Genomic DNA, 15,414 nt, shown 5'->3' on the forward strand with positions numbered 1-15,414 from the left:
CCACTATGCTTCAAAGCAATATAAGCCTTGACATTTTGCTTTTTTATACAAATAGGATCTAAAACTACAGTATTTTAAATATGATTTTTCCTCTATTCTTCTTAGAAGAGCAATGGAGCAGAGCAATCACTTCTTAACTCCTAAAACAACACTACAAAAACCCTCAAGTCTAGTGATTTGACTAGAATTCCACTTTGTTGATTTAGCAGTAAAACTTCACCTTCAGATTAGGATGCTACACAGTGCTATCTATATACACAGAGTTGGAATACACAGAGAACAGTTACTAGAAATTATATTTATCTGGAAGGGCAGGCAGTGGAGAACGGAGATCAGTGTCATTAAATCTTTGGATAACTGACAAGTATACAAATAACAACTCCTAATAGAGGAGGTGAAAAGTGTTCCAGCATTACATTTCTGCATTTTTAGAACACTTCATGCCTTACACTGACTAGGATTTTGAAAAAGGGAAAAAAACTTTGTTTCTAAATGAACGTGGGGAAAAAAAGCAGAAGAACTAAATATAACTACTGTGGAAATTTTAATTTTCAATTACTTCATGAAGCAATCGCCTTCTATTTCTTGGAACAAAAATGGTGTCGTCAAACTAACAACTTACCACACAGAAAATTCAAAGACATTTCGCAACACTTTGTCTGCATTATTGTATGGCATATTCTTTGTATACCAATTATCATCGTGTCACCTTAATAACCAGTATATGTAGCCTACAGACAATGCAATCTCTAGCTTAAGTATTTCAACGTGATATGTGCGAAACTTCAGAGTAAACAATACATAAAATTATTAATAAGATATGTTAAATAAGAAAAAGATTCGGACTATGGGCTAGGCTATAATATGCCTCATTCCTACCATTAAGACATTCTTCACAGCTAAGAGAGCAGCTCCAAAAGAAATGGCAGGTGCTAGAGATATTGATGGTACTAGCTGGATAACTATGTGACAATTGTTGACAAGGCACCTTGTTCGTAACAACTGCAATTCTGCAAGACTTGTACCTTTTGCCCTGGAAAAGCCAGTAACCTTGGGTGTTACCAACTTTTGTAACTTGTCTATGCTTCAGTTGGGGTACAAACATTTCTAATGCTCTTAAACTTAAGTTTTATTAGATAATTTCACATCACTCAGACTATGCTCTCCTGGTTGCTAGGGACAGGGGGAAGTTTCTAGTCTGAGTCGATCTCTCATTCAGCAATAGCATTGTTTTGGTTTTGGAAGTAGGTTTTTTTGGTTTAAAGAAAGAGAAACTCAGATTTACTACTGAACAAAAACATCTACAGAAATTTAAATTACAATTATGCACCAGAAAAATCAGTTACATAAAGTAAACTGCATACCTAGGCTGTTTGGTCAGCCCATTCCCTCCTTCCCCAAAAGCCATGCAGAGCTCTTCACGTTTAAATACCACAGATATCTTCAAAGAAAGAAGATACCTGGGTAATTTCTTATGCATAAACATCTTTGTTACTTGATGGCTTGTGCATTTTCCCAATTTTTTGCTAAGAATAAAAGTGAGGTTCTAGGTATCTCTACGGAAAAAAAAAATCTAGTTCTTGCTTAATTTTACCCCTTTTGTTACTAAAAAGAACATTAGACAGTGTTATAAAAGATTAAGGCTAGGTTATGATAGAACAGCTAAAAAAAATTTGTTTTTCCTTGTTTGATGAATACCCCTCATCTTTAAAGGGATCCCTGAACAGATAGCTCATCTGTTCTAAAAAAGATGCGAGTGCTAGATTCAGAAACCATACATTTTTCGGTGGGATAAATACCTCTTTGATTTCAAAATTAAGCAGTATATTGATTACATCTTCATTTAACATTCCTTTTCTCTTTTCAGGCACTTCTGGAACACTCTTATCTTGCATCAAAACAAATTTCTCTATTTCTTTGGTTTTACCTGAAGTATTCAAGAAACAGATTAGCTTCAAGAAGCATTGCTACAATTTGGGTAGCACAAGAAACACATGCAATTCTTTTATTCATTTAGATGGCTTAAAGCATCCCGAGAAAAGCTAGCAAAATTTCTACAAAATGAGCTTTGAACTCAAGAGCAGGAAGTGGAAATGTATTCTGGTAACAAACAGCAAGTTATTCAGATGGTAGTGTCTATCTATGTTCATGACTTCAGTTTAACAAGATTACCAAATCCTATCTTGAAGTGTTTTCACTTTCTGAAGCATAAAAGTAGGAACAGCATCCTTGCAAGATTAAAAAAAGGGGGGGCTGGGGGAAGGGAGAATTTATCACTTGTGTGTCGCACTGTCAGATTTAAGCTTGCCTTCCAAAAAATAAATGCTTTTCATTATTCCTGAAAGCTAACTTATTTAACATTAAAGACAAATCCCATCTTTGACCTTCCTTTTGCAGCACGGGTTTTGCTTGACTCTGCTTTTCCTCTCCTTCACCAAGGTTTTCCGTCAACACTTTGAGAAAGATATTCAAATCCTCTTGATTTACAACAATCTACAAAACAGTAAATGGCAGTTCTCAGAAAAAGCTGTTCCTTAAACTGTTCTCTAGCTAGCATAGCAGAACAATGTTTTCTGGCAAGAAAAGGAATGCTTATTTACAATAATTTTTGTCAGCAGCAGTGTCACTTAAGAACGTAACACAAATAATGAAATTCTTTTAACCACTTAAAGGTCAGGGCTTCTGAAACTGAAAAAGTATCAGTCTATACAGCAGCTTTTAGTTACAGCTATCTATGCTTTTATGACTTCACTATGAATAACATACGACATTATGGCATTTTATTTTCAGTTTTATAGAGATGCATCTAGCGTTTTATTTCAAAGTATAAATTTCCACAAAAGGCAACTAACTTGAACTCATTGAAGGGGGATAAGAAGTTATAAAGCTGGAGTTACTGAGGCAAATACTTGTAAAGACCTGAATTCATCTAAAGACGATACTTTTTTTTTCCCCCCTTCAAGCTGTGGAATTAACAATCGTAACATTGATGCAAGCTGGTCCTGCTTTATGGCAGGAGATAAACAAGACTCCTTGACATCCCTTGCCGTTTTTTCTTCTATGTATCTCATGGTTTAATAAATGTACACAGGAGTTTGAGGTGTTTCTTTTTTTTTTTTTAATGACACTTTCAGATTTCTACATTTATATAGATAGATTAAACCTGCTGACATAACTGAAACGCACTCAACAATTACTAACAGATCAGTAACTTGTTCCACCTCTGCATCCAGGAAATAATACCAAGGTGAGTATTACATTCAGTATTACAAGGAGCTTCTCATCACCTTCTTTTTTTTTTTTTTGCAAGACTTACATTCATTTTATCCAGGTGTCCTATGATCTCCACCACTGGTTTTTTGTGAAACCAAGCTGCAGCTAGATTTCGATTCACAGTCAGGCTCAAATTGATAGGATGAAGTATTTGAATGTCAGGATGTGACAAACCTGTCTCCATAGTGGCCCTGAACAAAAAAACATTTGCACATGTTGCAAAAAAAAAAAATTACAACTCATATTTTACATAGGGCTACATTTATTTGCCCTTCAGGTAACAGGTTAGTATTTTAACATGAAGTATTTGACTCTGTCACCAAATAGAATTTCTAAACAAGTAGATTAACATCTTACAGAGTATTAACACCTTAACTAATTGGTAATATTATGTACTAATATGCACTTTACCTAGACAGTTTCAGCTGTGTCAGCTGCACATCCATTTTATCAATGACTGGAGGGAGCGAACTGCCTTCTGCAGACACCAAGCTAAACTGGTTCTGAACCTTGATCAAGCCAAGATCTATTACTATAGCATTAAGGGAAACCGAGGACTGAGGAATGACAATAACTGGCGCTTTCAAGTGAATGTCCATTGAAAGTCGAAAACTCCTTTGAGCCAGGTCTTTTACACTGGTAGCAGCCTTTTCTGCAGCTTGGACTGTAGCAGCACTCAGTGCCTCCTTAGCTGTTTGAAAGTTGTTTAAAAAAGTCTGTAATAAACAGTTGAAGAGAAAGGAAAGAATTGGCTGTAAACAGCTTTTTTATTCTTAACTGTTCTCTCATTTTATAACCACCAAAATCAGTATCAAATTGGGCTTCCTGTTGTGTTAATTTTTTGTGAGAACAAAAACCGAATGACATCTGTCATGACCTGTTATTTAAAAAAAAAAAAAAAAAAACGCAAAAACCAAAACACAGATTTCACTGTTTTTAAACTCTCTCTTTTTTCCCCTATTAGCTCAATATCCCTTTAACTCATTAGCTTATTTTTAGAGTCCCTCCTCGCCTCCAGTAAATAACAATGAGAAAAGTCAACACTAGGATACCTGACAAAGGTAGAGACATTTACAGTGATTAGTTTGCATGTTTTGCCTTCTGCCCTCAAAGCATCTAACCTCACAGAAAGATCTGCCTCTGAAGTTAGCTCAGATGTTTGTGATGAACTTTATTTTTTGTAATTAACTTAGTTTTGTTTCTGCATGCCCCCTCCCCAAAGATTACAAAACTATACACCTAACAGTAAACTTTTCCTTATTTCAGAAAAAGGGGTAAAAAAGCCACACATACTTGCACAGTGTTATCTTGTGAAATTTAAATCAGTTAGAAAGCTTACTTTATCTGAGTTTTTAAATAGTATAGAGAAAAATAAGACTCTCCTTTTTCTTTTGGAAACTTTAGTTACCACTTGTATTAAGGATGCAAACAAGGAAAACTAGCTCAAGAAGCAAGCATAAAAACATATAAAGAAAAAAAAAAATCTTACCAGAAGAGACAGGAGAAATTTGTGAAGGTACACTATTTGAATACAGCCTACTTTCAAAGATACAGTACCATCCACTTTTGACATATCAGCATAGGCATCTCCCTCAGTAGCATATGGATATAATGTCAGATTGAAACTGAAAACTTCTTCTCCTACTATAGATACTGCCTAGAAAGAGAAACGGAGTAGCAAACAAATTCCTGACAACCATTTTGCCATCAGGAGTTTCTAAAAAGATTCTCAACATAAAAATAAAACAATCACACAAACCCAAAACATATTATCAGTGTATCAGATGTAAAAATTAGATATGTAATTTTAATGTTTGAACATACAATATTCTAACGTGAAAATCATGCTTCAGTATTTATCTTATTTGGAAAGAAGTACTCATTTGAATTTTGAACTGGGGGAAAAAATAGCCTCTTCAGTGATCACCTCTGACTGCAAGACACCACCACAGCAATTCAATCCAATTGAGATAAAGTATATTCCTTACTCATACATTCTGAGCAAGCCCAGAAATCTAATCTTTACTGCGGAAAAGTTTTTTATTTTTTTCAGTATGGAAATTCAAAGAGTTCCATGGAAAAAAACATATTAAGAAGAAGGAACTTAGAATTTTTTATTGTCTAGTGGTTGGAATATTTATAATTCAAGGCACAAAAAAAGTTCATGTACCTTATGCAAATTAGACCTTTACCTACCGTTGATCAAATCCATTCCCTATATTTTCTTCCTTTTTGCTCCAATTAAACGAGAAAAACAACATATTTTGGTAACATTACATTGCAGCACAGAGTTTAAGGGTGCAGAAAAGTAACACATCAATGCAGGCTGGCTGAATAGCAGCCTTGCTGGAAAGAACCTGAAGGGAACAGGCGACGTGAAGTTGAACATAAGCCAACAAGGCACAACGCACAGAAAGCAATTCACATACTTACGGGGCTAGGTAAAGAGGAGCACAGCAAAGCAAGTAGAAGGAAACTATTATTTCCCTTTACCTTAGCAGCAGTAGAACTGCACCCTAAAATACTGCGTCAAATCAAGTATTTTTGAAGAGTCGAATAAGATAACGAGCATTACATTTCACTTTCATACATAAAAAAATTAACCAAGAGCGAGGTAAAAATTAAAGCCTTGTAGCTGAGTACCTTTTTATGAAGGGTCCCTGAATCAACATCTGTGACAATTATGTCTCTAAGTCGGGCAAAGAGCACAGTGTGACTTGGCTGAAGTAGAAGAGATGAGTCAAGACCTGCACAGTATAAAGAGAGAAATGGCAGTACTGCATAATAGAAATAGAATTTAATTTTGTGCAAGTACATTACATGACTTCATAAACCATATTACACATTATATGTATACTCATACTAAAACGAGCTTTGGCAGCAATAGCCAAATTTATAAGTCAAACTTCCTCTCTCACACTAAATTATTGACAGCTCCATGGGAGGGAAACAGAACTAAGCAAACCCTAAGAGTTCAAAACCAAAAGAAAACAGCTCTAAAATATCCTACATAACTCAGGGACATGGAAAAAATATCCAAAGCTTAGTACAATAGTTACCCATAATCATATTCATCCCCTTTAAAATATGAACCTAATTATATAACTTAAGAACAAAAAAAGTATGTTTTTATAGCTGAAGGCCAACACGTTACGATAGACAAGACAGACAGACTTGGGAAACAAAACAAAACACCCCACAAGCCATTTCGTCCAGAAAGCAAGATAGATAGAAGTTGAAGAATTTCACCTTAAACGCCTTCTACTCCAACTACTAGTACTTGCTTTGAAACTGAACTATAAGATCAGTTATTACTAACAAAGAATTTAATACCTTGTATCTTGATCTCTGCAATGTTCTTTTTTTCATCACAAATATTTAAACAGAGAGCATCCAGCTTGGCAAAAAGTTTGAAGTCAAAGACATCTTTATCCTTAGAAATTCTAGCTACTAGAAAAGAAAGGGAGAGACAATTTAAAATCCTGAGAACATCAGGGTGGCTGTTTTGACTTGGGGTTTTTTGGTATACAGATGACTCAGTATCGTTTCCTATAGTTTCTTTCATTACCATTAGCAAGACAGAGCCTGTAATATTCCATCTTAAGCTACAAGCTCCTCTCTTAAGGCAGCTTTACATGCAGGAGTATAAAGTCTGCATTGGCTTATACTTCTACACTCGATACTACTCCCTTCAAGTGCTATGTCCCTATTTAGAACCCCCCCCACAAGAAGTGGCAGGGCTGGGGAGAATAAGATGAAGTGAGGCACCAGCTGTCAAGCTATCTACAGAGAAAAGGTCAGAAGCCACCAGACCTCACTGATGGTCTACATTTTCACTAGCCAAAGGTAGCAGAGTTAAGTGTCAATCTAACAGCTTAAATGTTTTATGAGTTTTGTTAAATTGTACACAGCAGCTTTTCCTCTAGGCTGCAGAATCAGAGCGGGTGATGTAAACTTAAGTGATTCAAATCATTCTTCATTAGGATACCACACTTTCAGCTGGTCTGATCCTTTAATTTCATACAATGTTAAGAGAAGTACAGTAGCTCCCTTTGCACCAATTGTTTCAAGATTTATTTAAATTTTTGTTTCAGTGCTGCAGGAACAGCAAGATTTTCATTAGGCTGCCAAAGGACTCAATTCCTTCTTTGAAAGTACATTTAAATGGTCTAGTTCAATAACAAGGCAAAATTAATCAAACTATTGTTTCTTTCCTTCATTTTACCATGAACACTGAGACCCATGCTGCTGTTTAAGTCCTCTAGACTGGCAGAAATGTCATTTACTCGAATTCACGTCTGAAAGGGCAATGAAACGAGAATAGAAAGCTCACTTGAAGACGTCACTTATAACAAAAAACTTCGTTTCATTTATTATTTTCTGAAATCAATTCTCCAGCCTGTGAGAACCACTCTGTTACATGAGCTTAGATCCTCACTCCACCCTTCAAAGCTAATAAGGTTAGTCCTAAGTTCTCTGTAAAACATCAACTGTACCTTTCTTTAATCTAGTGTCATCTTTTTGCTTTTCTTCTTTAGTTGGTTTGTCTCTACTACTTCCATTGCCTGATGGGATAACAGCTGCTAGAAAACTGACAGCAGACATAAGGGCCTCTGTATGCAGCATAAGGTTTAATGATGAAAAGGCTACCTGTTGAAAACATGAGACTCTGTATCACAAAAAAGTAACTTACAAGCAAAACAGCTGGATTGAGACTGGAAAGCACCCACTAAGCACAAGAATTTCTGAGAAACAAGAAACTGCATGTGTTACCACCAACAAATCATCAGGGATAAAGCCTCCGCTAAAGCAGAAGAATGCTATGCTTAGAAAATAAGTGAACCTGACAAAGATGTAATTGCTGTAACTATTAAGCTATAATCTCCTCAGTACAAAAGCAAAATAATACAAAATGAAATTAAAACCGTAAGAGGGGAAACTGCTTATCTCTTAGATGACTAATTAGAAGAGGTACACCTAGAGTAAAGTGGCCTAATCTAAAACTGAATTCAGTCTTCTCAAACAGTAAGCTCTGACAAACCCAGAGTCATTCTTGGATGCTCCTGCAATAATATAGCATTATGTAAAAGGATAAGTGACAGGTGGCTGCTGTGCAGATATTCAGGATAGAGGCATTTCTCAACAAATCCACTAAAAAAGCCCAAAATTTGGATAAGTGCTTGCCCTGTCGTTTAAGGAAGGTTATTATCCAGTAGAATGGGCTTAAAATTGGGAAAAGAGAGTTCATATCCAATTCTTCCAAATGCAAAGTCCTATTAAAGACCTGATGGGGAACACCTAATGATGTGGAGAAAGTTAAATTCTCTGACATCAGAATTCTCCCACATGGTTAAGTCAGGCAACTCAGCATATATATTCACCTCAGTGGCACCAGAGTAAAACTATTATCCCTTGCTGGGGGTTCAGGTACCTTCTTTGGCCAAAAGATTCCGGTATTAACTGGACTTTCCGATGAAGCTTGTTGATACTCTAAAACTATGAGGCAGCTAGTGGAATATTTCAGTGTCTTCGGTCCTACCGTACCAAAAAACGGCAAGCAAACTATCTTCCAGAAAGTCACAAAGTAAATATTTCAAATTAAGTTATATTGATAAAGGGTAGCAGATATCTACCACAGAGAGAAGTATTTTCTTTCTCTTCTTAGCGTTGCTCCTCAAGGTAGGAAAACTGAGGGCCCTCTGCAGTTTGTATTTAGAATTGCTCAAGATACTATTTTCCCTTAGAAGGATAACTCTGACATCAAAGAGACAGCACTAGTACAACAGTCAGAATTTAAAAAGTTAGGTACCGGCTGTCGAAAAACATACCTCTATACTGCAATAATTTATAAAAGGTATATTCTTGTAGAGAACTTGATAGCAGCAATGGGAAGAAAAATGGAGTATCACAAGATGCTCCTGATTCACATTTCTGCATGAAGAATTAGAATATGCCCCTCCCCAAAAGATCATTCAAATGGATTTAGACTTAGACTCTTAGTAAATTTAGCCAACAGAACGCTGATCACATAGTTCACACAAAATAGATAAAATTATTTGCCGGGAAAGGGAAAGACTGCTAGATCTACTACATTTTCCATAGTAGGCGTCTGAACTACGTGATCTTGGAAGATGATGCATTCTTACGTTATTTGAATTTTATCCACATGAGCTAGCTACCCAACTTTTCTCCACTGTTAAGAAACAGATTAAAATTCTGCTCTTGCATATTAAGCGGTATAACAAATTTTCAAGTGCTTTTTTAATTCTTTTCCTCCCTGCTCAAAAACAAAACAAAACAAAACCCACCCACACAGACAAGTAAGCCAAAAAAAAAAAAAAGTCCCACTCACTTGAATCATCTGTTCAGTGTTGTTGAAAGTTGTCTGAAAGCTTGGACCATTTCTATCAGCCTGAAAATAATAATTACCATGAAGGTCAACAGTAACTCAAACCAGCCACTGCACTCTCCAGATTTAAGACTTTAGTGTATAAGAATGCTTTAAAAATAACACTTTATATATACCTTGATATATTCCACCTTCAGAAGGTCTAAGCCAGGTTGATCTGAAGAACTAATTAGATGAAGGGGTGGTTTTTTACCTGTAACATACCACACAAAATGCACAAGAATTAGGCTGTCAGAACACAAAAGAATGTGTGCCTCCAAGAAAGGAATTAACTTTCTGCCCAGTGTTTTAAAGTATGCTGCATCACTGAATCTGAATCAATGGTTTCTCTTTGATTTTTAAGTCCAAAATGGCAAGCCTGTAACCATTCTGCATCCAAAGATTAAGCACTAAGCTACTTCATTATCTAATAAGCATTAAGGTAGGAGGCCAACACATACCAACTGTACCCATGGGACAACTGTTGCCAATGGAAAGTTGCACACTACCTATTGCATCTGTAACACTGTATTTGGATTTTAGTGAGAACACAGACAGCAGAGCAACACTTTCAGACTAACTACTAATATATATGTAGTATTATGCTTCTCTTTCATTACTATTACCTCCAACATCATAGTAATCCAAGCCAATTTTCTTTAAATAAGATACAGCTGCTAAATTATAGGTTCTGATTGTAGCTTCTGTTCCAAGACGCATTACATCAAATACAAGAATTGTTTCCTCAGTTTTCTTTTGCCTAGTGAGTTCTAGCACAACCTAGACGAGCAAGAAATACAGAGTTATGCCATCTGGTATTCTCATCCCTAAAACCACAACAGAAAAAAAACCAAACAAACAAAACTAAACAAAAAAACAAACCAAAACAAAGCATCCAGAAAAAAACCACAACAGCACTAATACTAATGCCTTGCTTGGTTTAACGATTTGTTTTTTAAATTAAAGTGTAAATTATATTTAAAAAAAAAAATGGTAATGAATATTTGGGTGTGGGAGGGGGGAGAATTTTGTATCACAGAAATCTTTCGGGGTTTGCTCTTTGTAAGTGACCTGCTTGGGCATTTACTTTGTTCTTCTACTGCAATACCTCTTTCAAATCATGATTTAAGGTATTCCTGATGAAGAATGACGGACAGTACCAAAAAAAGGGTTTTTTTTAAATCAGTATGTGTATATTTTCTACTAGCGGTCATGTGTTGTGTGCCCAACTTAGAGAACACTGGTAACAGAATATAAGGTAATTTTTAAGTATTCCTTATGTAGATGGTAAAAGTAGAATTAAAAAGAGACATACCTCTTTAATTTCAAACTTCAAATGAAGATCTGTCAGCTCCTCTTTCACAGGTTCTTTATTTTTCATTTCTTCTTCTTTCATTAGAGACCTGCTGGTTGGTTCAGAACCTTCTTCAACATCAAAATATTCTTCTTCAGAGTCTACAGAACAGAAGTGACCTCCTCCTTACTAACAAGGATTTTCCAGAAATCGACACAAATCTCCTGCCCTCTTGCCCTTTCCAATAGAACGTTAAATCAACTGACCAATTTAAACATAATCTGATAAAGTATACTTTTTAGATCTATACTGCCTTCTTACCCATTGAGTGAAAACGTGTCAGTGAAGGGGAGAAAAAGAAAATTAAAGCCCCTATTAAGGAAAGCTATAGAGTTTCGTCGTATCATTAGAAGTTAAAAAATTCATATAGGGAAGAATAGTTATAAACATTGATAATATTAATTCAGCAATTCATTTGCTGTCCTCGTTCTGCATTTTTATATACAGGAAAACTTTGCTAATGCAAAACACTCAAGGAGAGTACTACCAGCAATGCTCAGGACTGTCTGTTTCTACCATATGCTGACTGCTTATGCAAAAACACATCTTTTAGACACATTGCTGAACTCTTCCATATGCCCATCCTGTTTGCCATAAGGCAAACACAATACAAAACAACCGACGTATGTCCTCCCCAAACTCCTGAAGGGCAGCAGCAAATCAGTATTTGGCTAAATATGTTTAAGTCAGTTCTGAAATAATAGGTTCCTTCATACTCTTTTCTGAAAGGCAGCTCATGACATCTGGATAACTAAGTTGGTATGCTGACAACTTTCTAATAAAGTTATTAACAGCTCACTCTACTTACATTTAGGGAGGCTGCTAATCTTGAACTTCATAATGTGAATTAATCTCAAAAAAGTAGTTTGTTATTAAAAAAAGCAAGTTTAGTATTTTGAGGCAACGTCAGCTCCTCAATCAAGTCTTCTTGTGCAATGGAAGTTAGAGATAATCATACTCATCTCTACTGTCTTCATAACATGTTTTAAGATAAACATTAGGCAGAACATTTTAGTTATTCCATAAATTATAGCTTTCTACTTTAAAACAAACAAACAAAAACTGTAATGTCTTACCTGACTCTATGTCTGCTAGCAACTGTGGTGTGTTAAGTAAGCCTTTGCTAACAATAGAGATTGTGGGAATAGCTGATACCTAGAGAAAGGGGGGGGGAGGAAAAAAAAAAATCACTATTTTAAAGCTTATATAGCCTAGAATGTTCATTCATATTTTCACCTGAAGATGCATCTTTCACACGGCATTCCTCATATTTCCTAGAAAGGTCAGTTTTGCCAATACATATATTGAAGCCACCATGACAAAGGCCCAGCTAGCCTTGTTTGAGCAAGTCCAGCATGGTAAGTCATAACGAAGACATTTTGCCCAGCTCAGCTGCGTGTTTTATTTCAAGAGGAGATAACAGACGTTAGCAGGAATACACTGATCTTAAAACGATAGTTTAATGACATCATTTCTTATTTCAGTTTTTTTCCTATCGCCAGCATACCCTTCTGCTTGGAATTGACATAGATGACTTCTGAGGTAATGGAATGCTATCAATCAGATCAAAAATTGCCTTGATTTTCTGGTCAGAAAGTCTGACATGTACCAAAGGGAGCTCGCCTGACACTTTAAACCTTAAAAGAAAACAAACAAACAAAAACAAAGAGATTATGAGAAAGAAAATGATAACTGAACTAAAACTTAGCATTTGCAACCTTTGAGTGTGAGCATAATCAAAAAATTTGATTATCTCCAAGTATATACCAATTCTTGATTTAAAATCTTATTAATATCTACACCCATATATAAAGATCGCATTACAGTAAAGCCCGTTATTTTGTATTTAAAAACGGGTGCTGGACTCAAATAGTGCCATCAGTAACCAATGGAGGTGACAAGGGAATGATCAACTGAAAAAAAAAAAAAATTTCCAAAAAGTAGTAGGCTACTTTCATTTCCTTCCTATAGAAGGACCTAAAATTAATGTCTTCAAATTCCAAGGTGTAATTGGAGCTTTAGGGAAATCACAACTTGCTTTTCTATAAATACCAAGTAATTAAAAAAGTCCTCAACATGAATACATTACTTGGCCATTCTGGTATCTTTTTCAACCATTGATTTTGCCAACTGTACAAGGATATCCATAGGCTGTAAGACGTGCAAAGTTGACGGATGCTGAAATCGAGCCTTCTTCCAGTCTTCACCTGCAAATGTTTAGACAATTTAGGTGAAAAAAAGCATTGCTTGCTCATTGCTCTATTTAAGATATAATGTGAAGGTAACTGAGTAGCATCACTAGAAAACGTCAAAGAACCCACTCAAACCAGTAAATACTAGAACCATTCGGGTGAAGTATTTTAAAAGCTTCTGAATACATTTTCAACAGCCTTTACTAAAAAATTGCCTTAGCAGCCTTGAACCCAATTCTATACTAAAAGACATATCTGGACATAAAAATCATAAAATACAACAGCTATCAAGCATTTTGTTGACTGCACAGCTTAAGTCCAAATGAAGCATCATTAAAGTCAATTCCAGCTTTATTTTCCTCCATCTTAAGAAAAACAAAACAGTTCTTTGATGCTAGCAAGCAACACACATTTATAGAAGTGGTATATCATGCTAAAAATAACAAGCAGACATTTTCAAAGAAACTAACAAGAAAATTATTCAGTTTAATACCAGAAGCACATCCTTTTAGCTGTGCTAGTTTTAATACCTCTTTAGTTAGTGCTAGTTTTGGTTTGCCTTTTTTCTTTAAAAAAACATACTTATTACATTTAAGTATCCTTAATTAACACTTTGAATAAACAGCAATTATGTTGTTACCTGCTCTGACAAAAAGAAGTTGCACATTTTTTATTTCCACATCAAACTTGTCGTAAGCTTTGTCCATAATCTCCTCTAAAGATGGAGAGCTAGAAGCTCGACTACTGCCTTGATTTACGCTGTTCAGCTAAACACATAAGTGACACGAAAAAGTTAAGTCTAAAACTTGCATATGTATGCTATTAGTTCTAGTGAAGAGGAAGATGATTCTGACTCTTACGGAGAGGAGATCTTTATTTCAGACTTTGCTCGATAAGGATAGGCAAATTACGTTTTTGCAAGTTTTATCAATCCATTTAATTGAAATTATGCAAAAAATAAGCTTATTGTTAGTTAACAAGTTCACTGTTCGTGTACGACTACGTAAAACATTCATTTGATCAGACAACTAAAATGAAGTTAAATGCCATTTTTGAGCTTGACAGGAAAAAGAGATTCATCTTTCAAACTCCAAATAAAGAAAAAAAATGTTTTTTTTTTTACATTCCCTTATATTAATAAAAGGCTACCATTTTAGGAAAAACACAAAAAATTAAGTTCACTTGTCATCTTGTCAAACAAATGAAAGAAAAGATGTTATATCGTAAGCTAGTAAGATCTTGTATCACCAATGAAAACATTTACTCAAGAAAGTAGAAGTAGACAAAGACAACTTAACACCTCTGAACCCTGATGCCACTGCCAATGACCAAATGACTTTGTAACAAGTATCTTAAATAAATCCCCATTGGCACAGGTGATCATCTTTGCCTTTCAGAAACAAGATAGTTCCAGATGACAGCTATGTCAAGAGAAAAAAAGTATTTTCTTCTCTGGAGCTCAAAAAAGAAGCCTCTTACATACCTGAAATGTACCAAAGTCTAAAACAAGCAAATCTGATTTTTCATAGTAGAAACCTGTCTGTGGAACCACAAGGTAGGAAGGTTTCAGATTAATCTTCAAGTCAAGGACTTTCCGCATTTCAATAATGTGAACTAATCCTTCAAAAAAAAAGGGAGACATTGGAATTGACATCCTATTCACAGGTGAAACATTTATTCCATTCCAAATACAGAAAGGTGTTGTTTATTCAAGAGATAATGTATCTTGCGTAATATTTTACTGATTTCTCATGAAACTGAAGGTTCCTCCTCACCAAACATCCCCTAACCCTCCAAGTCAGAAAAGCTTACAAAAAAGATTATGAATATGATCCTATAACGTTACACTCCATTCAGATGGCAATCAAAACTTTTTTGGAAATCCTAGCATTTTTTTTTAAGATATTCAAGGGTTCACCTCAGAGATGCGATTGGTATTATTATCCTACCTGTAGCAGTTCTTTCCTTAATCTCTTCCAACTTCATCAACGTGGCTGATGTTAATCTTTCAAGATCCATTCCCTTACTTGTCTGGAAGAATTCTACCATTGCATTTATTGTTCTCTTACAAGAAAGAACAAGATACAATTATCAATACATACAGAATTCACTTGGTAAAAACTTCAAAATATGACACACGAATTGACAGAGCAGGAGCAGTGAGAATAACATGGGGGAAAAGAAGAAAGAAATGGAGAATCAGAAGA

At 35.4% G+C, this 15,414-nt stretch overlaps 1 protein-coding gene across 5 annotated transcripts in view; it reads right to left on the bottom strand.

Annotated features, from left to right (window-relative positions):
• Positions 1–15,414, bottom strand: part of VPS13C (vacuolar protein sorting 13 homolog C) — a 100,388-nt gene that overhangs the window by 54,851 nt on the left and 30,123 nt on the right. For 4 of the 5 annotated variants that reach the window (XM_068958197.1, XM_068958199.1, XM_068958196.1 and 1 more), the window contains 18 exons: positions 15,157–15,271; positions 14,691–14,827; positions 13,848–13,974; positions 13,105–13,222; positions 12,523–12,652; positions 12,092–12,170; positions 10,977–11,116; positions 10,288–10,441; positions 9,799–9,875; positions 9,626–9,685; positions 7,770–7,923; positions 6,607–6,723; positions 5,917–6,020; positions 4,763–4,930; positions 3,685–3,989; positions 3,317–3,464; positions 2,385–2,493; positions 1,800–1,927 (listed from right to left, as the gene is read on the bottom strand). In XM_068958197.1, coding sequence (XP_068814298.1) covers positions 1,800–1,927; positions 2,385–2,493; positions 3,317–3,464; positions 3,685–3,989; positions 4,763–4,930; positions 5,917–6,020; positions 6,607–6,723; positions 7,770–7,923; positions 9,626–9,685; positions 9,799–9,875; positions 10,288–10,441; positions 10,977–11,116; positions 12,092–12,170; positions 12,523–12,652; positions 13,105–13,222; positions 13,848–13,974; positions 14,691–14,827; positions 15,157–15,271 — 2,370 coding nt within the window. The remainder of the gene's footprint in view (positions 1–1,799; positions 1,928–2,384; positions 2,494–3,316; positions 3,465–3,684; positions 3,990–4,762; positions 4,931–5,916; positions 6,021–6,606; positions 6,724–7,769; positions 7,924–9,625; positions 9,686–9,798; positions 9,876–10,287; positions 10,442–10,976; positions 11,117–12,091; positions 12,171–12,522; positions 12,653–13,104; positions 13,223–13,847; positions 13,975–14,690; positions 14,828–15,156; positions 15,272–15,414) is intronic. The other variant, XM_068958198.1, reaches the window with a different exon arrangement.

The sequence above is a fragment of the Struthio camelus genome, chromosome 12 (assembly GCF_040807025.1).
Source record: "Struthio camelus isolate bStrCam1 chromosome 12, bStrCam1.hap1, whole genome shotgun sequence".
In the NCBI taxonomy this organism is placed as follows: Eukaryota; Metazoa; Chordata; class Aves; order Struthioniformes; family Struthionidae; genus Struthio; species Struthio camelus.